This window comes from Loxodonta africana, chromosome 1, assembly GCF_030014295.1.
Source record: "Loxodonta africana isolate mLoxAfr1 chromosome 1, mLoxAfr1.hap2, whole genome shotgun sequence".
In the NCBI taxonomy this organism is placed as follows: Eukaryota; Metazoa; Chordata; class Mammalia; order Proboscidea; family Elephantidae; genus Loxodonta; species Loxodonta africana.
This window is the reverse complement of record NC_087342.1, coordinates 233,325,736-233,351,188: the sequence shown is the minus strand read 5'-3', so window position 1 is coordinate 233,351,188 and position 25,453 is coordinate 233,325,736. Positions and strand designations below refer to the sequence as shown.

General features: G+C 41.4%; 1 protein-coding gene across 1 annotated transcript in view; it reads right to left on the bottom strand.

Moving 5' to 3' along the window:
• PACRG (parkin coregulated) overlaps positions 1-24,444 on the bottom strand; it is a 265,761-nt gene extending 241,317 nt beyond the window's left edge. Inside the window, exons 1-2 of the mRNA XM_064293118.1 lie at positions 22,697-24,444; positions 20,885-21,034 (exon numbers count right to left, since the gene is read on the bottom strand). Coding sequence (XP_064149188.1) covers positions 20,885-21,034; positions 22,697-23,300 — 754 coding nt within the window. The 5' untranslated portion in view covers positions 23,301-24,444. The remainder of the gene's footprint in view (positions 1-20,884; positions 21,035-22,696) is intronic.
• Positions 24,445-25,453: the final 1,009 nt, after the last annotated feature.

Here is a 25,453-nt window from a genome sequence, read left to right as displayed (position 1 = left end):
CAGTGCACCTAATCTGTCAGGAGGGCATGGGATTATTTAACTTTGTCCACTGTAATCTGGCTGCAAGCTGAGAGGCTGGAAGTTCAAGTCCACCCAGAGGTACTTTCGAAGACAGGTTTGGCAATCTAATTCCCAAAAATCAACTATTGAAAACCCTATGGAGAACAATTGGAATCTGATGCATATCGGGTCACCATGAATTGGAGTTGACTGGATGGTAACTGGTACTATTATAATATATATATTGTCAAACTCTTCCTATAATCTCTATCTCATTCTACATTCCTAATTTCATTAAAATAAATAATCTCATTATTTTGCTCTACTTTCAGCAAGAAGAGCTAAAATTTTACTACTTATTTGGGACTTTAATTTCAAATCCGCTAAAAAATATTTGTTGTGTTTGGTGAAGACTGAAGCTTACAATTGGCCCCACAGTGCTAATACATTGGCTATTAGTGTTTTGTAAAGACCACTGTATAGAAATTGGGACATATCAATTTTGGCATCCATTAATGTATCCCAAATAATTTCGTTTTAAAAAATGTATACGAATGCCCCTGGCCATGCGGATCCTAGTTATCTAATCACAAAGCTTTGACCTATGTGACTTTTGTAATGTACCCAGTATCCTGAAATATCATCTTTGACCTGTCCTCTTTTTTCTTTAGGAGTCCCTGAGTGGTGAAAACAGTTACGTGCTTGCTGCTAAGGAAAGGTTGGAGGTTCAAACCCATCCAGAGATGCCTTGAAAGAAAGGCCTGGCTATCTACCTCCAAAAGATCACAGCCATGAAAACCTGAGTCTCAACAACAGCTGTTTTTTGTTGTTGTTGTTGTTCTGTTTTGGTTTGGTTTTTATTTCTTCCTTCTTTATCAACTTAGGACCCTGGTGGCACAATGATTAAGCACTCAGCTGCTAACTGAACGGTTGGTGGTTTGAATCCACCAGCTGCTCTTACGAGAAAGATGAGGCAGTCTGCTTCCGTAAAAATTACAGCCTTGGAAATGCTAGAGGGCAGTTCTATTCTGTCCTATAGCATTGCTGTGAGTCAGAACTGACTCAGCAGCAGTGGGTTTTGGGTTTATTACCTTGATACACGCCCAAGAAATGGGCAGATGCATTGGCTATGAAATCATAAGTGGCAAAGAACAGATTCTAACCCTTTTGGAAAATGAAACACATATATTTTCAAAAAACTAACTTAGGTTTGAATCTTGACTGCCCCTGAATGACCTTGGGCTCAGCACTAACATTTTCTGGGTCAAATGTCCATGCCTGTAAACCGGTCTTAATATGGCGCTATGAGGGTTAGGGGAGGTGATGGTACATGGTAATCGCTCCCTTCAGGGTCACTTCCTCTCAGCTTCTGAGTTAGTTAATGCCTCATTGGATCAAACTCAATGTACTGCATTAAGTCAATGACGCACATTTTTGACATTTTTACATGTCTGAATCAGGATGTGTCTTAAAACAGATAGTGCATCATACTTTAATTGGCAGCACTTTTTCTTTCTCGGTGGTACAAAAAATAATAAAGTATCTTAACACAGAATGGAACTGTCCCATAGGGTTTCCAAGGCTGTGATCTTTAAGGAAGCAGACACCATATCTTCCTCCTGCAGAGTGACTGGTGGGTTTGAATTGCCAACTTTTTGGTTAGCAGCTGAGTGCTTAACCAATGCACCACCAGGGCTCCATGTTAAAAAGGAAAGATGTCACCTTGAGGACTGAGGACTAAGATGCTCTTGGGTTAAACCCAAGTGTTTTCAATTGCCTTATACACATGTGAAAGCTGGACAATGAGTAAGGAAGACCAAAGAAGAATTGATGCCTTTGAATTACGGTGTTGGGAAAGGATATTGACTATACCATGGACTGCTAGAAGACTGAACAAATCCGTCTTGGAAGAAATACAGCCAGAATGCTCCTTAGAAGCAAGGATGGCGAGACTTCATCTCACATACTTTGGACATGTTATCAGGAGGGACCAGTTCCCAGAGGAAGACATCATGCTTGGTAAAATAGAGAGTCAGCAGAAGAAAGTAAGACCCTCAATGAGATGCATTGACACAGTGGCTGGAACTATGGGCTCAAGCATAACGACCATTGTGAGGATGGCACAGGACCGGGCAGCATTTCATTCTGCTGTACATAGTGTCACTGTGACTCGGAACCGACTCAACGGCACCTAACAACAACTTCTTAACACATGATTATACCCTAGATTTGATGAAATATGGCAAGATGCTTTTAAACATATATATATATTTTAATATGCACAAGGGAATAGCTTTTTCTAGGAAGACCTGGGCTACAAGGTGATTATACTACGTACACTGATTTTACCTATAATTTATCCATCTAAAAGAAGGAATGTAGCTGGGATAAAAAAAAAATTGAGTGCATTCCACATAGCTACACGCCTTCTAGCAGAAAGAGTGGGACTGTGCTAGGGGGTTAGTTAATACCCTACGTTTGATGTTTTTAATTAGGTGAATTTGCTGCTAGTTTTCTATTTTCAGAGTTTTTTCTCAAGCCATTATTGATCACTACTCCAGAATGGAAACTGATGGTATGAAAACATTTTTGCTTTATGATGCATATGAATTTGGGGAGAAGATCAGCAATAGCTACTTTGATCTGACAGAATATAATAGTTGTTAAAGTGGATCAATAACACTTCCATTTACTTCAGTACATTAAATAAAAGAAATCTGTGGATCAGAACTATCACCGGAATGCCATTTCTGGTGAAGAAATTCATATTCCAGAATGTCTGTCACACAGGCTGAGTGTGGGATCAATTTGATCTTCAGGCCTTGGCTTTGTCTTGTTTCTGCCATATGATCTTAGACAAGCCATTTGACCCAATTCTAGCTTCTTCATCTGTAACAATTCCAAAAATAATACCTCCCAGTCCTTTCCATGGCTGGTCTGTGGGGAGTTTTGGTAATGCTGATGGAATCTGTCTTAGTCATCCAGTGCTGCTATAACAGCAATACCATAAGTGGATGGTTTTACCAAAGAAGTTTATTTTCTCACCGTCCACTAGAGTAGAAGACCAAATTCAGGGTGCCAGCTCCAGGGGAAGGGTTTCTCTCTCTATCAGCTCTGGAGGAAGGTCTTGTCATCAGTCTTCCCTTGGTCTGGGAGCATCCCAGCGCAGGAACCTCAGGTCTAAAGGATATGCTCTGCTCCTGGCACTGCTGTCTTGGTGGTATGAGGTTCCCATGTCTCTCTGCTCACTTCTCTCTTTTATATCTCAAAAAAGAATGGCTTAAGACACTACCTAATCTTGTAGACCTCATCAATATAGCTGCCGCTAATCCATCTTAGTACATCATAGTGACAGGATTTACAACACATTGGGAAATCACATCAGATGATAAAATGGTAGACAATCATATAATCATACAATGGAATCATGACCTAGCCAAGTTGACGATATTTTGGGGGGACACAATTCAATCCATGTCAGAATTGCTCAGGAAATGGAACGTACTGTCTGTGATGGGGGAGGGCTGAGAGCACCCCTGGTTAGCAGACTTCCTGCCCTGCTAGTGATGACATGTGGCTACCATTGAGCTAACCTTTCCAAAGGCACGGCGAAAGTCTTGATTTTATTATCCACTTCCACATAAATCATTGGGTCACTAAACCTGTTGGTGTTAGGTTGATTCCAACTCATAGGACAGGGTAGAGCTGTCCCCTAGGGTTTCCAAGGCTATGATCCTTACAGAAGCAGACTGCCACATCTTTCTTCCAAGGAGTGGCTGGTGTGGTGAACTGCTGACCTTTTGGTTGGTAGTCAACCACTTTAACCACTGTGCCATCAGGGCTCCTATTGGATCACTAGATAAAGTGATATCTTCCAACTCTGAAATGACAATGAAAACCTTTCAGCTCTGTGTCTGGTCTTGCCCATTCAAGGCTTTATACACCCCCAATCCTCTCAGAGTTTATCATGAGAGAGTAGAGGTGTGTTACCTTTGCAAAATGTTTATGATTCATTTTGTGCCTTCTTGAACATATACTTCAAGGGCCCAATCACGGCCATCTAGCATCAACTTCTGGACAAGTTCATCCAAAAGCTACATTTCTAAAGATGCCCACTCTCAAGATTCCCATCTCCTGTTTATTCAATCAAATACAAATCTAGGTACTGCTGGCAACAGGCTTTATAGGTAGAATTAAGGTCACTAATCAGCTAACCTTCAAATTGACTACTCAAGATTATCAGTGTGGGCCCAGTGTAATCACATGAGACCTAAAAGCAGAAGAGGAAGGCAAAAAGGAGGTCAGAGAGATCAAAGCAGGAGAAGGACTCAGATTGCCATTGCTAGCTTTGAAGATGAAGGGGACCATGAGCCAGGGAATGTGGGTGGCCTCCAGAAGCTGAGCGCCACCCCCGATGACAGCCAGTCAGGAAACGGGGACATTGGTCCTACAACTGCTTGGAGGTGATTTCTGCCCACAACAAGTATGAGCCTGGAAGCAGATTCTTTCCCAGAACTTTAATATGGAGTGCAGGCGGGCTGGCCTCTTGACTTCTGCCCTGTGAGATCCTAAGCAGAGAACCCAGTTGAGTCTGCTGTGCTTTAATTCTACAGAACTGTGAGATAATACATGGGAGTTGTCTAAACAACTAAGTATGTGGTAATTTGTTACAGCAGTAATGGAAAACTAAAACACCATCTATCCATCCATCCAGCCAGCCAACAAATATTTACTGAACTCAATAATTTCTAGGAATTATTCTTTAGCTGGCGACAAAGCAGTGGAAAACAAAGCATAACAAAACAAAGATACCTGCCTTCATGGAGTTTACACTCTAGTAACAATACTCCAATACTCAAAAAGACCCTGGCTTCCAGCTCATTATTGTTTGATCAAACAGATGAACACATTAGATTAGAACAAGAATGGGCCCATGAGGCCGCTCTAATCATGGGGGAAGGCACTAGACGATGTGTTATCGCCCCTGCCCCTGCCCCTGGATCATATGCATGTGGGTGGGCTGTCAAATCTAGCTGGTTGGTAGCTTATAGGCCTAACAGTCTCAAATGCTCTTTGGTTGGGTTTATGAACACAGCATACATGCCAAGATATAGTTCTTAGCAAAGAGTTAGCAAAAGTTCCATATAAGGTACTGCCTAAGAAAGATTTAGCAAAACTTACTAATAGAAACTGTAAGAGGCACCTAAGTAACAGTGTATAGAAGTAGCCCTTATCATGGATTGAATTGTGTCCCCTCTAAAAATACGTGGAAGTCCTAACGTGGTATTTGTGAACGAGACCTTCCTTGAAAACCAGGTCTTTGAAGGAGTTTTCAGTTAAGTCAACATGAGGTCGTACCAGAGTAGGATGGACCCTAATCCCATCTGTATGTTATTTTATAAAAGAACAGACACAGAGAGACAGACAGAGGGAAGACAGCCATGTGAGGATGGGGTTTTGCTGTAGCTGTAACCCAAGGAACTCCTGGGGCTACCAGAAGCCAGGAGAGATAAGAAAGAGTCTTTCCCTAGATCCTTCCCGGAAACTTGGCTCCGCTGACAGCCTGAGTTCCGAGTACTAACCTCTAGAACTGTGAGGTAACACGTTTCTATCTTTATAAGCCACCCACTGTGTGGGGCTTTGTTACAGCAGCTTCAGGTGATGAAGCCAACTCACTAGGGAGACCTCCTCAGGATCCCCCCAGGACCGACAGAAAGTAGCTAGAATCGATGATGCTGGCTTTCCCATTCTTCTACAAGATGACAATGGTCTGGTGGCAAAGCTGAGGTTTATTGTAGGTCTTCACTATTTCATTGGCTAAGAAAATGAACTAGGTCTAAATGGCAGTCTTCCCATTTCACAATCTCAACAAAGTCCATTAAAGGTGGGTTTACTGCTCTTTGTGTCCTGACTCCAGGGTCAAATGAATAAAAAGCAGAGTGAAAGCCGAGCGTGCACGGCTATGACACATGTGAAGTCTGCAAGGCTCCGTTCCCATGGATGTCAGTGTTTTAGAGACCTGCTTTATTCCCAGGGGCTGTGAACACTTGCTCCTGGCAGTCTTCAGGTCTCTGCAGAGGCACCCATTGATTTGGATACCCTGGGGAAGCTGGGAGGAAGTCTTGATGGACTTGGTAAGTGGAAAATGGCTGCCTGGCAGCATGGGTTCACTCTCCTAAGGATTTTTAGGAAGTTTTGCTATGTTGGCACATAGTAAACTTTCAGTAAAGGTGAGTTCACGAATAAATGAATAATGCCCTTGGTGGTCCTCTCTTTGGTATCCCCAAGACAACTCTGGTAAAACCCCATTGCGCTCCAGTGGTTTTGGGGTTAACCTGGTGCATTTGTCCTTCTAGATGTAACGAAACCAGTCTTCAGGTGAGAGCAAGAAGATGCAGCTTTACACGGTAAGGAATAGCTTGGCGGGTGCATGAGAAAAGGGGGACATAGGTGTAGAGTTTATAGGCCTGACTTTGTGCCCTTTCTCTTCACACCCCTGTGGCCTGATACTCCAATATACAAAGTCTTTTAGAAATTTTACTTTATCATCACAAAATTATAAATCATTACCTTGCTTCTCTTTGAATATCTTGGTTCTATATTCACGAATATACAAAAAAAAATGTTTTTTTTGCATATTCATAGGCTATAAGACACTTTGAAAGAACAACATATATTCCACACCTTCTAGACAGATCTACATCTAAGCTGTTTGGTTGGGTCATTATCATATTTATATTACATAAATGCACATACATATATAAACACATATAACATTTGACAATTTCTTTTAGAAGAACTACGAACTCCTCAAAACCCTGTATGTACATAAATAAATATCCAAATTGCCTAAAAGTCAAAACAAAGCTTAAAATAGAGGGAGAATTATTGCACAATAATCCCTCAACAAGATGGACTGACACAGTGGCTACAGCAACAGGTTCAAACATAGCAAAGATTGTGAGGATGGTGCAGGACCAGGCAGTGTTTTGTTCTGTTGTACCTGGGGTCGCTGTGAGTCAGAATTGACTCCACTGCATCGAACAACAACTAGCAATCCTGCTGTTGTAGCCCAATTATGTTCTTGTTTTTAAAATTATAATATTGTATAATTAGTGCTTCAGTTTATGGGAAAGATAACTTAAAAGGTTCAAGAAATGCATTTTAAAATAAAATATAATTTCTTTGGGGAACAGAAGCAGAGTTGCAATAGGTTTGCAAAATCTAAGCTTAGAAGTCATTGGCAGGAGAGAGATTTTTTTTTTCATTGTATGGTCATTGCAAAATGAATATAAATATGCTAAAAAAAGGCCTATATTAAATTACTGTATTAAAGAGAAAAAGAAAGTAAATTGATCTCAGAAGGGTCTAAGTAGAACTCAGTCCTCACAGCATTGCTACCGTTACTTTTTTCTTTATTATTTGGGATACTAATTAAAGACGTGCATGAGAATATACTACCGTAAGCAGGCAAGCAAAGAAATATCAGTACTATTTTCAATTTTTCTAAGGAAATACTTTCATCATATTTTTCAATTCCACCTTCACTGATAGCTAAGTTTATGCTGAACCATATACATTCCATTGTTTGTCAATGTGAAAAATGGAAGACAATGAAGCGGGAAAGCTGATTTCATAATCAGTATAAATCCCTCCTACAGGTTCATGTTTGGCTGACATAAACTAAAGTCAGTGTGGTGGGGAGTTCAAGGGTCTTCTGGCTCAGTGCTGACTACAGGCCAAGGAGAGTGTGAGACACACACTTCGTGTCCTGGGCCCCCTCGGACAGATCAAGGCCTTTGAAGGGGTTGGGGCGTGGCAAGGGCAGAAGCATGAGGGTGTCCTGCAGAGTAACCAGTGCTGTGCTCCGATACCCTACCTGGGGTCTCCTGGGACCTTCTGCTGAGCCTTGAAACTCTTCCCTGCAGTCGGGCCCCACTATGTCCTGCTTCTGTCTCATGTTGGAAAATCAAATGGAGCCTGTGGCTTCAGGATTGGGGTGCCTGGGCCTGTACCCTGAATCGTCAGTGTACAGGAGGATGAGTATATGCTCATGTAGGAGAGAGTGCTGTGTGGGGTCACTTTGGATCCCGCTTAGGAGGGCAGAAGGACCCCAAGCACAAGAAGCTTGGAGCGCATGGAGGATACCTCAGGGCTGAGGAAGGTGTCCCTAGTGAGCATTTAGACTAGAGAGCCCTCCACACAGGCCCTCAGGTACTGCAGCAGAGACCTTGCCAGGGAGTGTGAAGCCAGCTCTGGATAACGGACTCTCTCCTTACTATTTGCCTTCCTAACAGCAAGAGGGGGGTTCAGAAACTGGGTGGCAAGCTTAGGCGGGAGTCAGCATACAAGAGAGAAATAGAGATGAAGCCAGCCATGTACCCTTTCTCATGACAAGCTCCCAACAAGAGCAAGACCAAACTGGGGGAAGAGAGCGTAATCAAATTTGAGGTTTTGATTAATATATTATATTACATTTTCTAAGCACTGACAACCACTCGTCTGTCAGTTCGATGTACTGTGGTGGCTTGCGTGTTGCTGTGATGCTAGGAGCTATGCTACCAGTGTTTCAAATACCAACAGGGTCAGCCATGGTGGACAGGTTATAGCAGAGCTTCCAGACTAATGCAGACTAGAGAGAGAGAAAGGCCTGGCAATCTACTTTCAAAAATTAGCTAATGAAAACCTTATGAATCACAACAGAATATTGCCCAATATAGTGCTGCAAGATGAACCCCCTAGGTTGGAAACCCATTGCCATTGAGTTGATTCCGACTGGTAGGTTGGCAGTCACTCAAAATGCACAATAGCCACAACAATGGGCTAGAGCACACAAAAGATCATGAGGATGGTGTGGGGTCAGGCAACATTTCTTTCTGTTGTACATGTGGTCATCGTGACTCGGAGTCCGCTGCACTGCAACAACAAGCACTGAACGGAAATTGTGTGTGTGATTTGAAGTGCCTGCAGAACTTAAGAGTGAGTAGAAGAATCACAGGCCCTGTCAAGGTTTGTATAGTGGCAGGGAAAGGCTTCCCCCACTGATTTTTTTTTTCTCCTTCTATAGAGGGACATGAGTCAGAATCTACTCGATAGCAACGGGTCGATTGACCCACTCTTTAAACTTCCCTTTCAATTATGTCCTGAACAGTGACTGTTTGACCTAACAGTTATACCTAGTGACATTCTGATTTCCTCTGCAATGTCTACATAGAGGCCTTTAAAAAGTCATTTGCATATAAGAGAAAATGCGAATGAGATGTTAGCTATCAGCTAACATTCAGATTCCCTGAATTGGAAATTAAAGATGGTTCAGAAGAGGTGATATTTCAGTTGATTGAAAAAAGTACAGATTATGAACCGACTGACTATAGAAGCTTCTTTAAATAGAAAGCTTTAGAAATAGCTATTTGCTTTCTTGCCCAGATTGAGTAAAACTTTCTGTTGCATAAACAGAAGGATAGTGTGTTCTCCTGGGTGAATATCTGCATGCCTGCTCATTTGGGGCCCATCTTGAGCTTTTAAATACATGAAAGCATATCATGCAGGTTTCTCTAGGCGTATCTCAAAGGCCTTAACTGAATTTGTCAAAATCTTGTATCCAAAAAAGTGCTGGTTTCCTGCTAGCAGTAGGGATGCTCCTGATCAAGGACTGGGAACCAGCTGGAAGCAGCAAGTTGGGTCTGTAATTCCCTCTTGGGGAACCTCAGAGAGGGTGGAGAGGAGTGACAAGGCCTACATTTCAAACATGGCTTTGCGAACAGGTTGAGCAAATAGCTGGTGGTCCCAGCTTTCTCCCTGCCCTCTAAGCCCTCCAGCCTGGTAGAGGAGGTGGACACAGGAAATGTCGTCTTCATACAATGTGACAGATGCTCTGCATACAAAGATGAGAGAGCTGATGGGTCTGCCAGTCTGCGTGGAACCAGGAAAGGCTACGGAGAGGATGTGGGTTGGGTTTGGTTCTGGAGAAAGAGCGGGCACTCTCTCCTGAAAGTCCCAGGACCGGTTATTAGGATGGACACTCAAGGCCAAGAAACAGGGGCATTAGATCCCATGGCCCATTCCAACGTACAGATGGTCAGTTCCAGTTTCATCTCAAGACTCTCCCCACAACACTTGCCCTTTTACTTCAGTGTCTGATGTGATTAATGGAATTTACCTGTGTAAGTGATTCTAGATATGCCAAACTCGCCATTGGTAGAGTGATGACCCGAAAGTGCCTGGGTTGTGAATTTGTCTGCGATAAGGTGTTCTCCTGACAGTCTGCTTCCTTTGGGTAAGTAAGGTCATGCCATGGGAGCAGTAGCAAAGCTAGCATGACTTAGCCAGGGCAGGTGAACTGGGATGCCCTGGATGAAACTGGGACCTAAGATTCTGAAAGGTTCACACAGGGAAACTGCACAAAGAAAAGGCCTTTCAAAACTGAAGGAAGTTTCTATTTTGGAAAGAGGGTGGGATTTCAATAGTCTGTCAGATCAGGCAATTCTTGGTAAACGTCCCAAGTGAGGCTTTTGCTTAGATAACTATGTCATTTCTCTTCTGAAATAAAACTGTTTTCCACAGGTGGAGGGAGTTGAGAAGTAAAAGTCTATGTTGGAATACTTCTGAAAGTATTCCAACATCTGCCATCTAGAAGACAGATTTTTGTACTGTGTTTCTGACTGCTGGCATATAAGAAGATACTGATTGTTGACCATTTCTTTTGCATATAATCACTTTACTAAATTATCATGTTAATTAGAATAGATTTCACTTAATATTCCTAGAAGTACCACACAAAGCCACCTGTATATGGTTTTCCGTACAATGCCGTGAGGCAGGTAACACACCTATGTAACATTTACCTAACTCGTCCGCATTTGCAAGGCTGTCTCCTCACATCCTGCCCTTCATCCCTCAATCCCTGCAGTTGATGCTCTTGTAAGTGATCTCCTTAGAGTTCTCTGAAGGTGAATGAGCTCTCTTTAACCTTCCCAACAACCTGCTTCTTCAATTAAGGAAACTGAAGCACAGAGCCGTTATGCAACCTGCCGAAGGTCACACAGGTAGTGGTGCCTAAGCCAGGATTCAAATCCAGGGAACCTGATGCCAGACTTTTGCTCCTAAACACTGTGTGGGGCTGCAGCAAGCCCTGTCATGTTCCTTGTTTTCACACATACATCCAAAATGGCTTCCCTACCTTGTCCAGCAGGTGAATGCCTACTTACTGGTCCTAGCCCCACTCAGGCATGGAGTGGCCTGACCCTCTTGCTCAGGTGGTCTGGGCAGGTAACAGGTGCAGGCAATGTGGTCCTTCACTCTGCCCAGGTCCACTGGGGTCCACCAGAAGGCTGACAGTGGCAGCAGAGCCCCTGGGTGTCTATGGGATCCTCTGGGAAGCAGATAGTTACTTGTTTACCTCTTGGTAGTTTACATCATTACTGAAGAAAAAAAAACAATTTCACCGCCATCTCCCCTATTCAAAACTTATCTAGATTGTTGTCCTTTCTTAACAAGCAAACCCTTCCTGCTGCAAGAGAAGGGAATAGAATTTTGTTGGAAGAGGGGTTCTCACTGGGCTGTGCAGAGGGAGCCCATTTTCATAGTGATGGCACGTGAGGTAGTGGACACCTCTGCCTTCACTTACCAAGGGCAGGAGGGTTCACATCCCAATACACCCTGGAAAGGAGGCATCAGCCTTTTCGACTGGGCTCTGATTTCCCCAATAACGGCCCTGCAAGGTGACATGCTCCTAGTTACACACAGAGAACTCTGGTAAGGGTTTTTCCCTCCAGGCAGATGCAAGAGGGACTCCACAGAAAAAAGCAGACACAGAGGCAATTCGTAGTAGGCTGGCTGCCCTCCATCCCCCACATGTGGTTTTATAAGTGAGTCCGGGTTGAAATTAAATTGAACGAAGCAGTCTCAATGAAAATTAAAAAAAAAAAAAACTTTATTTTAATTTGCTAAGTGTCTGTAGATTTCCTAATGGTGAAGAGGTCTTTAAGGGTGCACCAAATGAGGACACAGACACATTGGCCTTGCTTAGGGCCATCTTTTCTCCTGGGTCTGCTTTTTTAGAACACTGTACAGCTATCAGTGTTTGCAGAAATATGGGAGGGACTCCAGCCCCATGCCCTGAGGTTCTTAAGGCTCTGAGAGGGTATAAAGAATGCTTATTAAACTTGGAGAAGTGAAGATTGAGAATGCAGGGAAGTTTTCTACCATTTCTTGAGGGCCTGCTATCTGGAAAAGGGATGAGACATTATTCTGAGTAGTTTAGACTTGATAGGTAAACCAAATGGAAATTATAGTCATAGATTTTAATTCAATATAGGAAGTGCCTTTCTCTTTGAAAATAGAATGGGCTACCTCATGAACGAATGAAGCTACTCAGCAAAAGACTTAGTAAATACATTTTGGTCTTGTGAACTGGGCTAGTGAATTAATCCCACACAAACATATACTAAATGCCTGATACTGCCAGGTGTGCACACTCAGCACAGGGAAAAGAAAGCCCAATACAAGCATTTTGCACTCATGGAACTAACAGTTTAATGTCTTGTAATTAAGTTCATCGGAGAGAAGCTCAGACCAAAGGCCTGTAATGTATCATCCAGTTTTTTGTTATGATCCTGGGATCCACTTTAGACTAACTAGTTAAATCTGAGTGGGAGAAATGTTTGGAGTATGTATATATATGTGTGTATATATATATATGATAGTTCCAAATCTCTGCGTCTTACATAGTTTGGACATGCTGTCAGGAGGGATCAGTCCCTAGAGAAGGACATCATGCTTGGCAGAGTACAGGGTCAGCAGAAAAGAGGAAGACCCTCAATGAGATGGATTGATACAATGGCTGCAACAATAAGCTTAAGCATAACAACGATTGTAAGGCTGGCACAGAACCGGGCAGTGTTTCGTTCTATTGTGCATAGGGTCGCTATGAGTCAGATCTGACTCGACGGCACCTAACAACAACAACAACAACAGTTCCAAATCTAACTTTCAAATGATTTTCTCCATAAATATAGAACAATTTAATGCGTTCAAATCCATTGAACCTAACAATTTCAAAGGGACTTTGAAGTAAATTTCTAAAATATAAATCATGGACCCAATATTACTCAGAATTCCATAGGAAATAAACTCTAATTCCAAAATTGAATTTAAAGCTCTGTGAAAAGAAATAACCTTTATACAAGAGAATTACATGACAACAAAACTGACGTTTTTAAAAAAAACTATTGGCTCTCAAAAGCTCACTGACATTTTAAAGGACCATGAGACTAGGCCCCACAGAACTCAGAAAAATATCTAAGAGGGTTTGAAGAAGGTTGAGAATGCATAAATTCTCATTAGACACTGTTTTAAAATACTGTCAGCATAAAATAACGGTTACTGTTTTTTAGAGGACGCTTAAATTTCAGGATCAAAGACCTGGCACAAACATCCTAAAACTTTACAAACTTAATGCATTCTCATTATCTACATGTTTCAGTGTCTGAATTTAAATTAAAACACTTTTAAATCTCCTTTCATGGACTTTTATTAGTCAACAATGGCATGCATCCTGTGGGTATACATCCTAGATTTATCCTAGATAAACCTGAGACTACTGGATTTCTACAAACACGGAAATGTGTTATTTCACTATTACATTCGCTTTTGCATATTCCTTTACATGCACGTTTAGAACTACCAGAGCATGAACGGGGAGTCCCTGAACCCTTGTCCAAGTTGGAGGCTGTCTCAGGACTTCCAGTGCAGTAAAAAACTAAGGAACCAAAGCAAGAATGACCTCCAGGAAACAGGGTAATTTGATAGCCTCAGTCTGCTGGCAAAGCCCCCTAATTTAGCTGTAGATATTTTAATGCCATTTATTGCCTCCTACTTCTGAAATGCAATACACTGCATCATTAATTTTCTAGTTTCATCTCTGAGAGCTATAAATCGAACATTCCTATTGTCTTAATTTTCTGTAACCTTTAATAACATTTATGAAAGAACATATGAAAAAGAAATTGTTATTGGCTGTATGACAAATGTATTCCAGGACTATTTTATAGAAACTCTTTCTCTTTTACCCCATAGCAGTCACTAGAAAGACAGTATGTTTTAAATATCCAAAATTAGTTGTTTAAAATTAAGGAAAATCTTGAAAACTTACATATGAATTTGGATGGTGGAAAGAGCATCCAATCCAGGTGTTCTTTGCCCATAACTTTTATGTTTCTCTTTTTTAAAATGTGGAAGTTCCCCCAAATCTCAATCCTCTACCTGTACTTAAAGATTTCATCAGGAAAGGATGCATTTGGAGACCAAGTTATCCTTGAATTAACCACAAAATTCTTAACCTCTTTGGCCCCACACCTGGCATTTGGTAATCAGAGGCAAAGTAACCCCTTAGAAGCACAGGTATTGGTGTAGCTGGTGAGACAAGAGCCCAGCACCTTATTGACGAGCTCGTAGAAAGACCAAGTGGACAAGTCACCCAAAGCAGAGAGGGTTGTAGGTCACACACAGTACTTTCCAATTATCTATTCTTGTTGCTATTTAATAATTTATAACATTGTCTGGATTGTATATGTATATAATATAATAATATAATTTTGAGATGATGGGAAAGCTGAATATCATCATTTAGAACAAGGTCAGGAGCCAACTGTGGAATAGACCATCAATTGCTCCTATGCAAGTTCAAGTTGAAGCTGAAGAAAATAAAAACAAGTCCATAAGAGCCAAAGTACCACCTTGATTATATTCCACCTAATTTAGAGACCATCTTGAGAACAGATTTGGCACGTTGAACTCTAATGACCGAAGGCCAGATGAGTTGTAGAATGACATCAAGGACATCATATATGAAGAAAGCAAGAGGTCATTAAAAAGACAGGGAAAGAAAAAAAAAAAAAAAAGAGACCAAAATGGATGTCAGAAGAAACTCTGAAACTTGCTTGTGGACATACAGTAGCTAAAACGAATGGAAGAAATTATGAAGTAAAAGAACCGAACAGAAGATTTCAAAAGGGAGCTCCAGAAGACAAAGAAAAGTATTATAATGACAAGTGCAAAGACCTGGAGTTAGAAAACCAAAAGGGAAGAATACACTCGGCATTTCTCAAGCTGAAAGAACTGAAGAACAAATTCAAGCCTCCAGTTGCAATACTGAAGGATTCTACAGGGAAAATATTGAAAGATGCATAAAGTATCAAAAGAAGATGGAAGGAACACAGAGTCAATGTACCAAAAAGATTTGGTTGACATTCAACCATTTCAGGAGGTAGGATATAATCAGGAATTGATGATACTAAAGGAAGAAGTTCAAGCTACACTGAAGGCACTGGCAAAAAACAAGGCTCCAGAACTTGATGGGATACCAATTCAGATGTTTTAACAAATGGTGCAGCACTGGAATTGCTCACTCATCTATGCCAAGACATTTGGAAGATAGCTTCCTGTCCAACCAACTGGAAGAGATACATATTTATGCCTATGTTACAGAAAGATGATCCAACCAAATGAGGAAAATATCGAACAATATCATTAATATCACACACAGGTCAACTTTTGCTAGTTAAAAAGAGGCTTCAGCAGTACGTCAACAGAGAACCACCAGAAATTCAAGCCAGATTCAGAAGAGGACATGGGAACGAGGGATATCACAACTAATGTCAGATGTATCCTGGCTAAAAGCAGAGAATACCAGAAAGATGTTTACTGTGTTTTATTGACAATGCAAAGGCATTCGACTGTGTGGATCATAACAAATCATATATAACATTGAAAAGAATGGGAATTCCAGAACACTTAATCGTGCTCTTGAGGAACCCGGACATAGATCAAGAAGCAATTGTTTGAACAGAACAAGGGGGTACTGCATTGTTTAAAGTCAGGAAAGGTGTGCATCAGGGTTGTATCCTTTCACCACACTTATTCAATCTGTATGCTCAGCAAATAATCCAAAAACCTGCACTATATGAAGAACAGGGCATCAGGATTGGAGGAAGACTCATTAACAACCTGTGATATGCAGATGACACAGCCTTGCTTGCTGAATGTGAAGAGGACTTGAAGCGCTTACTGATAATGATACAAAGACCACACAGCCTTCAGTATGGATAACACCTCAGCATAAAGGAAACAAAAATCCTCACAACTGGACCAATAAGCAACATCATGATAAACGGAGAAAAGGTTGAAGTTGTCAAAGATTTCATTTTACTTGGATCCACAATCAACGCCCATGGAAGCAGCAGTCGGAAATCAAATGACGTACTGCTTTGGGCGAATCTGCTGTAAACGTCTCTTTAAAGTGTTCAAAACCAAAGATGTCACCTTGAAGACTAAGGTGTACCTGACCCAAGCCATGGTGTTTTCAATCTCCTCATATGCATGTGAAAGCTGGACAATGAATAAGGAAGACAGAAGAAGAATTGACACCTTTGAATTATCATGTTGGCGGAGAATATTGAACATACCAAACCAAAAAAAACAAACCTGTTGCCGTTGAGTTGATTCCAACTCATAGCGACCCTAGAGGACAGAGTAGAACTGCCCCATATGGTTTCCTCCAAGAAGCGCCTGGTGGAATTGAACTGCCTACCTTTTGGTTAGCAGCCGTACTTCTTAACCACTATGCCACCACGGTTTCCTCGAATATACCAAGGACTGAAAGAATGAACCAATCTTGGAAGGAGTACAGCCAGAATGCTCTTTAGGAGCAAGGATGGCGAGACTACATCTCACATACTTTGGACATGTTATCAGAAAGGATCAGTCCCTGGAGAAGGACATCATGCTTGGTAAAGTAGAGGGTCAGCGAAAAAGAGGAAGACCTTCAACGAGATGGACTGACACAGTGGCTGCAGCTATGGGCTCAAGCTTAAAAATGATTGTGAGGATGATGTAGGACCAGGCAGTGTTTTGTTCTGTTGTACATAGGGTCGCTATGAGTTGGAATTGACTGGATGGCACCTAAAAACAACATCTATATATAGAGAAGTAGACCCCCGGGCCCTTTTTCCTAGTCTGTCTTAGTCTATAAGCTCAGCTGAAACCTGTCCACCATGGGTGACCCTGCTGGTATTTGAATACTGGCAGCACAGCTTCCAGCATCACAGCAACACACAAGCCCCCACAGTATGACAAACTGACAGGCATGTGGGGGTAACAACAACAACAACATAATGTTGTATGATTATAATACATCTCTTATTTAACTCCAGTGAGGGCCAGACACCATACTAAGAGGCTAGACACAAATTCTCTCTAGTTGCCATGACAACCCTACAAAAAAGGTACTATTATAAATATTTTATATAGATGAATATTTTAAGTTCAAAGAAGTTAAATGATTTCTCTAAAGTCACACAGTAAGCGGCAAAGCCAAGACTGTAATCCAGGTCTCTTCTGGCCTCAAAATACTATTTGTCATATCATGTTATGACTCACAAGTTAGATTTATCTGGTTTGGTTTTTAAAACTTCAGCCTAATCAAATTCTGTAAAGAAAAAATACTATTATAAATAAAACCATAAAGTTACTTTTTCCCCTAGAACAACAGTGATCGTGTGGGGCCTGTTATCAGTTTGAATACCTACAAAAGTGTATGTGGGCAGAAGCAGGTGCTACAAACATTGTTGGCTTCTCCCTGTCCTACTTCATTTCTGATTGGTCCTCTGGGGAAACCATGGACCTGGGCTCATCACCATAGGTGGTTGCTGAAATGTATCCCTAGTTGCCACTCCTCATTTCAGAGAAAGTTCACTTGGCATAAGATAATGCTTAGAATAGGACCCAAACCAAACCAAACTCATTGTCGTTGAGTCCATTCCAACTCATGGCAACCCCGTAGGATATAACAGTCCCATAGGGTTTTCTTTATGGGAGCAGATTGCCACCTTGTTCTCCTGTGGAGTGGCTGGTGGGGTTTGAATTGCCAACCTTTTGGTTAGCAGCCGAGTGCTTAACCATTGTACCACCAGCGTTCCTTAGAGTAGGACAAACATTGCAAAAACAAACAAAAAAGCAGGCAGTAGAATTAAGGTAAATATTGAGATTTAAGGGAACATTGACAGGGGAGGGGACAGGGTCATTATATTTTAAAAAATATTCTCTCATTCTTTCTGTCATTTATATCTGATCTTATTCCAAAAAAAGATTTCATGGTGGGATTTGAAGGAAATAAGTTTGAATTTGGATTTAACAAGATGTTGATTTACACGAAAAACAGGTAAGGAAAAGAAGAAATGTTGAAATATGTGAAATTGTTCTCAAATATGCTGAAATTGAGAATTTTTTTCCTGTTGCTACATGCTATAAATTTCAAGTATAACTTCAATTATATACAAATACATATGTTACTAAAGAAAAAAAAAAAAATTTTTTTTTTTTTTTAAAGATATCTGCTCAAGTAAAGTAAGTGTATATGGCTCTGTGACTATGGATAAATCCTGTAATCCTAAAATAGGATTTATTAAAACTGTATTATTTTTATAATGAAAGTACCACTGTATTGGAAGCCCGGCGAGAAGCTTCGGATGGAATTAGACCTACGGTAACGTAGCCACTTTGAAAACCAGTTTTATATTTCTTTGCTAAAATGCTCCGATTTTGGAATATGACCCTCTGGAAATAGAGTAAACTTCATCTTGGCATTGAACTGACAGGTTTCTAAGATAAGAAGAAAATGAAGCTAAAACTAATATTTTTCCCCTCCAATGTCAGAGGATATTAAGTAGAAAAATAGTTTGAATGCAGAATTCCTGGAGCATGCCTTTAGAGACATTCCAAAAGAATTAGCTACGCTTGAGACCAATTAGGGGCTATAGTATAAATGATAAATCCCCCACATTGATAAACTATAAATAGGGGTGAACTCTTAAAGCCAACCATTTACTTTGTTAAGTATATGAACATTTTGGGGGTAAAGAGCTAAAGAAAAAATGTAATGAGGAAGTTGTAGAAACCAATTGTTTTGTTTAATAGTCTAGAGCTCTCAATGAGATCCATCAGTCTTTAAGCAGCTGTACTTATTCTTCTTTATAGGTTTCCCTGAGGATGAGGGAGAGTCTAATTGTCTTTTGAACATCAGTTTTTCTTCTTTTATATGAGGATACAAAATGATGCTTAGCAGTGTTGTGCGAGCTGTGTAACTAGACACTCAAGCCAGAAAGGGGGACATGTTTCAGTACCCATCTTCCTTGATGGACCAGTACTGAAACAAATGTCTACGTAGCAGAAAAGCAACCAAGAGACAACTTCTACCATGGTAAAGTGGCAGCAGTGACAGTATATACATCACAGGTTTCTGTGAGGATTATTTAGGTAATGTCGTGAATCACACACTCCGAAAATGGAGGCTGATTCTCGAGACCTTGGTGAGGAGTGGCTGCTCTCTGATTTTTCCATTTCTTCATTAAATCTGTCTCTACATATCTCCATCACGTTAACTGGAATGTAAATATAATGCGTGAACTTAGGGTTTCTTTCATGGACCTTCACTTGAACAATGAGCACAGGCGAAACCATTCTACAACTCCGTGGATGTTTGATGCTGCTATATGGGAAAAATCAGAATTACAAAAGAAAAACATTTAAACAAATATTTTCCATAAAGTAGGAATACTGTTACTAAAATGTTCTGTGGGCAAGAAGACTCTTTTAGGAAAACCCAATTTTCACTTTCCTAAAAGAGTAACCATCTTGTCTAAATGTCCACTCTGATACTACAGCTCCTCGTGTCCATTCTGGAATGTATATCAGCTCACTCCACTGCAGGCATTCTTAAGTTCCTATAATGCCAGTTACTAAATATGCATGTAATACCAAACATATAAGTAGGTCCTACTGGTTGAAAGACAGCTGAAGACTTCTTGAGAATTCCATGATGTCCTGAATAGCCTATGCTTGATTAAGCCAAATTTTAACAGCAACTATGGAAAATACAAAGAAGGAGAGTGGCTCCCAACAGTGAATTTATCTGTGGTGGGAGCTGACATATACTTGGCTTCTCGGGTTGTTTATTTTCCTGTATGCACAAAGACCAGATCATGTTGCAAAATTTGTAAGCGGTGTTCCACTAAATTATGAACATTTCTACATGGCTGTCAGGAATTAACGTCAAACGTTGACTTACACCGTCATGTGAGAAGTATGGAACTTCAAAGTAGCAACATCAGAGGAAATTGGATTCGCATCGTTGCCAGAGGCACGTAAGGGAAGTCACACTCTTGAATGAACAGATGAACACACACTGCATGCCAAGATGTTCCCCAAAACTTGAAAATACTTTGTTTGGGTAAAACAGACTCATATAAACCCATAAATGCTTTCCAAAGGTTACAAAGTAATATTTAAAAAATATGAATGCATCAGTACATGTATTTTTTAATCAGTACTCACCATCGAGTAACTACAAATGATCTATTTCCTATCTTTTCTAGAAACTAGAACGTATATTAAAACTTTCTAAGCCACCTGCCCCAGATTGCTTAAAAACTGATCTTAAATCAATGAATAAAAACTGACAGCGAGATATTAATAGGAAGTATCTAAAGTGGAATTATTATCCAGAAAAAGGGCAACCTCAAAACTTACTAAGGTGTTCACAGGACTATTAGAAATTTTTACTATTGAATTATTGGAAGATTACAGAGCTGTTTCAGCGCCCCTGTACTGACTAAGTAAGCGGGACGTGTGAAGATACATGAAATTGTTAACGTTACCGTTTCCCGAGGGAGTAGCAGTACAAGTCGTGGCAGTCATGCTACCGAGATCTCCAGATGGGTCTTGGTTTACATGCAACAAGAAATCCTAAATGTGTTGCTGATTAACTCTACTTCAAACCACTCCTGTTTCTGAGGCCTTGGAAGACAGCCTGCGTCCCGGGAGAACTCACCATTCATGTTCTTGAAGATGTTCAGGATGGGGAGGATCTGACGGTAATAGGGCACCAGTGCTTCGCCCACCATATCAGCGGAGACGACCAGGTGCTGGAGGACTTTGAGCGTGACACAGATGACCTGTCGGTTGCGGAGGTTCAGAGCATCTGCATGGCGGGAAAGGGAACCAGCAGAAAATAAACGGCATTAGTTTCTTCAGAGTTAAGGAGAAGTCATGTCGTGGATACATTTAATTAAACTAGACTCTACTGGGGATTGCCACTGGGTCTTTATTATTACAGTTTCAAATTGCAGCCCTAACGTTATAAACAGTACCTTGTTTGTGTTATTTGTTCTCCCGACTTTTACGGATTCAGCACCAACCCTAAGCATGCAGCTCATTTTTACCAGGGCTTGATGGGTAACTAGTATCTAAGAGAAGATAAGTGAGTACCCCTGGAGAGGGCCCCCAAACCAGATGGCAGTTAACACCCATAACCACACGAAGGTTGACAACAGGGACATTTTTATGCAACCATCTCTTTCCGTTAACAACCTATGCTATCCTTAAAAGCATTACAATGAAGCAAATGTTTATTTGGGGAAGGAGCTGGGCCTTGTGTAAGTGTGTAGAAGCTACAGGCTGTTTACAAACACCGAGAATATTCTTGGTAGATGTGAACATAAAGTGACAATATCTAGACTCTTAAAGAAAGTAGGGAAGAAAAGAAAAACTTTTGGATGTTCAGAACTTTAGAAGGAATCAACAATAAGAGGCCACAGGAGTCCAAAACAATTTAGAGACCATTATGAACGCACAGTAACTGTGCCGCCGAGACAGGAAAGGAAATGGTAAATCCCCTGGTAAGCCTGGCTGTGCCAAAGTCTGACTGTGCTCCAGGGGAAAACACAGAGAGCCAGGAATCAGGACACGGTAACTGGCTGTGTGACTTTGGGAACACACCCTCAGTCACGGGAACCTGCTACTGACTTTGTAAGAGGGCTGCAGGTTCATGTTCGTGATTTAAGTTGGAGAGCCATATACAGCATCTGTGATAGAAGGTAAAAGATGAGGATTAGTAAAATGTGATTCCCTAGACTACTCCAAACACAGCCAAAGGCTCTTAGTTGTGGGATGTTCTACCTCCTCACGAAGAAGAGTGACTAAGGCCATGACGTATGTGTCATCTACGGAGGGATAAAAGATGCAACGAAGGGATGGAACATAACCTACTATGGGCAACATTTCGTTCTGTTATATACAGGGTGCTATGGAACTCTGGTGGCACAGTGGTTAAGAGCTCAGCCACTAACCAAAAGGTCGCAGTTCTAATCTACTAGTTGCTTCTTGGAAACCCTGTGGGGCAGTTCTACTCTGTCCTATAGGGTGCCTATGAGTCGGAATTGACTGTATGGCAATAGGTATGGGTCAGAGGCAGCTTGAAGACACCTAACAACAACAAAGGATGCCGCTGCCCTCAGTAGACCTGGTGAGATGGCCCTGGACTTGAACTTCAGCTCACATTTCCAACAGCCTGGATCTTGCTAGCACCTCAAATTCAGTTTGTTTAAAGATAATTTTTTCTACCATAAACTTGCTCTGTTCCCCATATTTAGCAATGGTACAACCAGGTATGCAGTCAGGCAGAGTCTCTCACCCCTCACCTTCCTCCTGCTGTGGAACCACCTGGGTTCTGCCTCTGCAGTATTGCTGGAATTTGTGCCCTGCCCTGCACCCTCCCAAGCACTCCTATGATCTGACCCCTGGGACTTGTCCACTGGAGTGCGGCCACCCTCCTAACAGATCTCCCTTCTTTGGTCTTTCTTACCTCCCCCAGCCATCTTTTCACACCTTCCAGAGCATGTCTGATGGTCACACCACTCAAAGCCTCCCCATCCCCCACAGGACAGAGTACAATCCAATAGCAGAGGGAGGGGCTTGGTGTAAGTCTGAGCTAAACTGAATTCTGTGTTAAAAAACCAAGAAGATAAGGTACCATTTAGTGGCTTCATAGCTATTTCCTCTGGACTCAAGAGGAAGTTCTCTAAAACAAACTGTGGCCCAGCTTCCTCTCCTCCAGCCACATGACAGAGCTGGTGGCATGAGAACACTTCAGAGTAGCCCCATAACTTCTGGTCCAGCCTGGAATTCATTCTTGTTTGGTTTGGAGATAAACACATATGGGGTAAAGAGGGATGGCTCAGCCTTAACCCAGGGACCCACCAGAGATACAACCACAGAGCCTGATAGTGCAATGGCTCCTCATTACAGCATTTAGACATACTGCAGGCCATGGCACTTCTCTGAAAAATGACTAAAACTAGAAGTCTATGAATTAGCCTAAATTTGTAGTAATGAACCATTCCAGGGCAAAGCTTTAATGGGAAAATGGAGAGAGAAAAAGGCTTGTAGAGTGTTGCACAGTTGGTCATGGGGGTGCGGGGGCACGGGGTTTCTCGTCTTACTCAATCTAAAAGCTATTTTGGTCTTTTCAGGAAGCCAGGAGCTAAAATATCCTTCCTACTGAGCCAGTTCAGTTTAACAAAACAGAACTGCCAGCCTGCAGAAACACTGCTCTGAGGATTATGGGCAGAGGGCATTTTTTCTAAAGGTCTATCAAAGACGATCAACATGCTTAGGTTTCAGAGCTTCCCAGATCCATGTGACAGTTCCAAACACTGATAGGGAACATACTGAGCACTGCTATCTTCTAAGAATCAAACTGAACACCTTACATATACTAGCTTACTTAATCCTTATCACCAAATATTTATTGAGACCATATTATGTGCTAGTAAGTGTCCTAGGAAATGGAGATACAGAGATGAGCAAGACATATGCCACCCATCCTCATGGGATTTATACTATGGAAGAAAGGTTGGACAAATACTACTAGTGGAATAAGAATTCCTAGGAAGGATAGGGTATATAAACAGCAAATCAAAGGCAGCATCTAACCTAGCTTAGAGATCAGGGAAGGCTCCAGGTGAAGGGACAGACCCAAGGGATGAAGAGATGTTATTTAAGTGAAGAGCGTCCCAGAACAGGGAACAGCACGTGAGGACTGGTCTCTACAGGAAAAAGAGGTTCTCCTTTTACCACTGGGTCTACTCCAGTGCTTGTGGATGAGGCTCTACTTAGGGATTTGGTACCAATGCCCAAGAGGATAAAGAGGGATCCTTCTAACTGGCTTTATCATTGTGTATATGTCTTCCTTAGGATCATTTACCTGGAAGTGGTGGGAAGAAGTGTCTGGGTGTGCATCAAAGGAGGGGGAGATGTAACACTTTTGCCCAAGCTAGAAGATCCCTAGGTCTCACCTTGCCTTTTCAACCACACAAAATCAGATGTTTAAGATCCTTTAAGTTGAATAGTTTCTGCCTTTTCTCTCCACTCATCCCTCCCACCCATACCACTCCTTAGAAAGAACTCATAGTCACATCCAGCTAAATCTTTTACAGGCTGCTTAATGAGGAAGGATAAGACCCTGAAAACAGAGCCACATTGTTGTAATTTATAGTTTTTTTTTTTTTTTTAAATAAAAGTGACTAAATAATTGAGTGCATATAGTTCTTATTCCATTTTACGGGTTTTGTCTTTTTAAAGAAAGCCTTTTTGTTGACACTATGAAGTCACAAGAAGGTGAACCTATTGAAGGTACTAGAAGAGACGGCTATTGGAACATGGATAGAGTGCAGCTGATGATTACAGAAAAGACTTTGGTACCCATATATCAGCTGCCACTCAGTTGATTCTAACTCATAGCAACCTCATGTTGGAAGTTCAAGTCCACCCAGAAGTGCCTCTGAAGTAAGCCCTGGAGATCTGCTTCTGAAAAATCAGCATTTGAAAACCCCATGGTGCACAGTTCTACTTCAATACATATGAGGTCGCCGTGAGTCAGTCAACTCAATGGCAACTTATTTTTTGGTAGCCATGTGGCTGCCAACTGCTGACTCATCACAATGCACTTCTTTTATGGTGTGCAAAGATGTCACCTTGAGGACTAAGATGTGCCTGACTCAAGCAATGGTATTTTCAATCATCTTATATGCATGCAAAAGCTGGACAATGAACAAGGAAGGTCAAAGAAGAATTGATGCCTTTATTTTATTTCATTTGTGCTTTAGGTGAAAGTTTACAGCTCAAGGTAGTTTCTCATATAAAAACTTACACACACAATGTTATATGGCCCTACTTGCTATCCCTATAATGTGACAGCTCACTCCCCCTTTCCACCCTGGGTTTCGCATGTCCATTGAACCAGCTCCTCTCCTTTCTGCCTTCTTATCTCATCTCCAGACAGGAGATGCCCATTTAGTCTCAAGTATCTACTTGAACTAATAAACACACTCTTCACAAGTAGAATTGACGCCTTTGAATTTGGTACTGGCAAAGAATATTGAATAGACCATGGACAGCCAGAATGAACAAATCTGTCTTGGTAGAAGTACAGCCAGAATGCTCCTAAGAAGCAAAGGATGGGAAGACTTCATTTCACATACGTTGGACATGTTATCAGGAGGGACCAGTCCCTGGAGAAGGACATCATGGTTAATAAAGCAGAGAATCAGCAAAAAAGAGG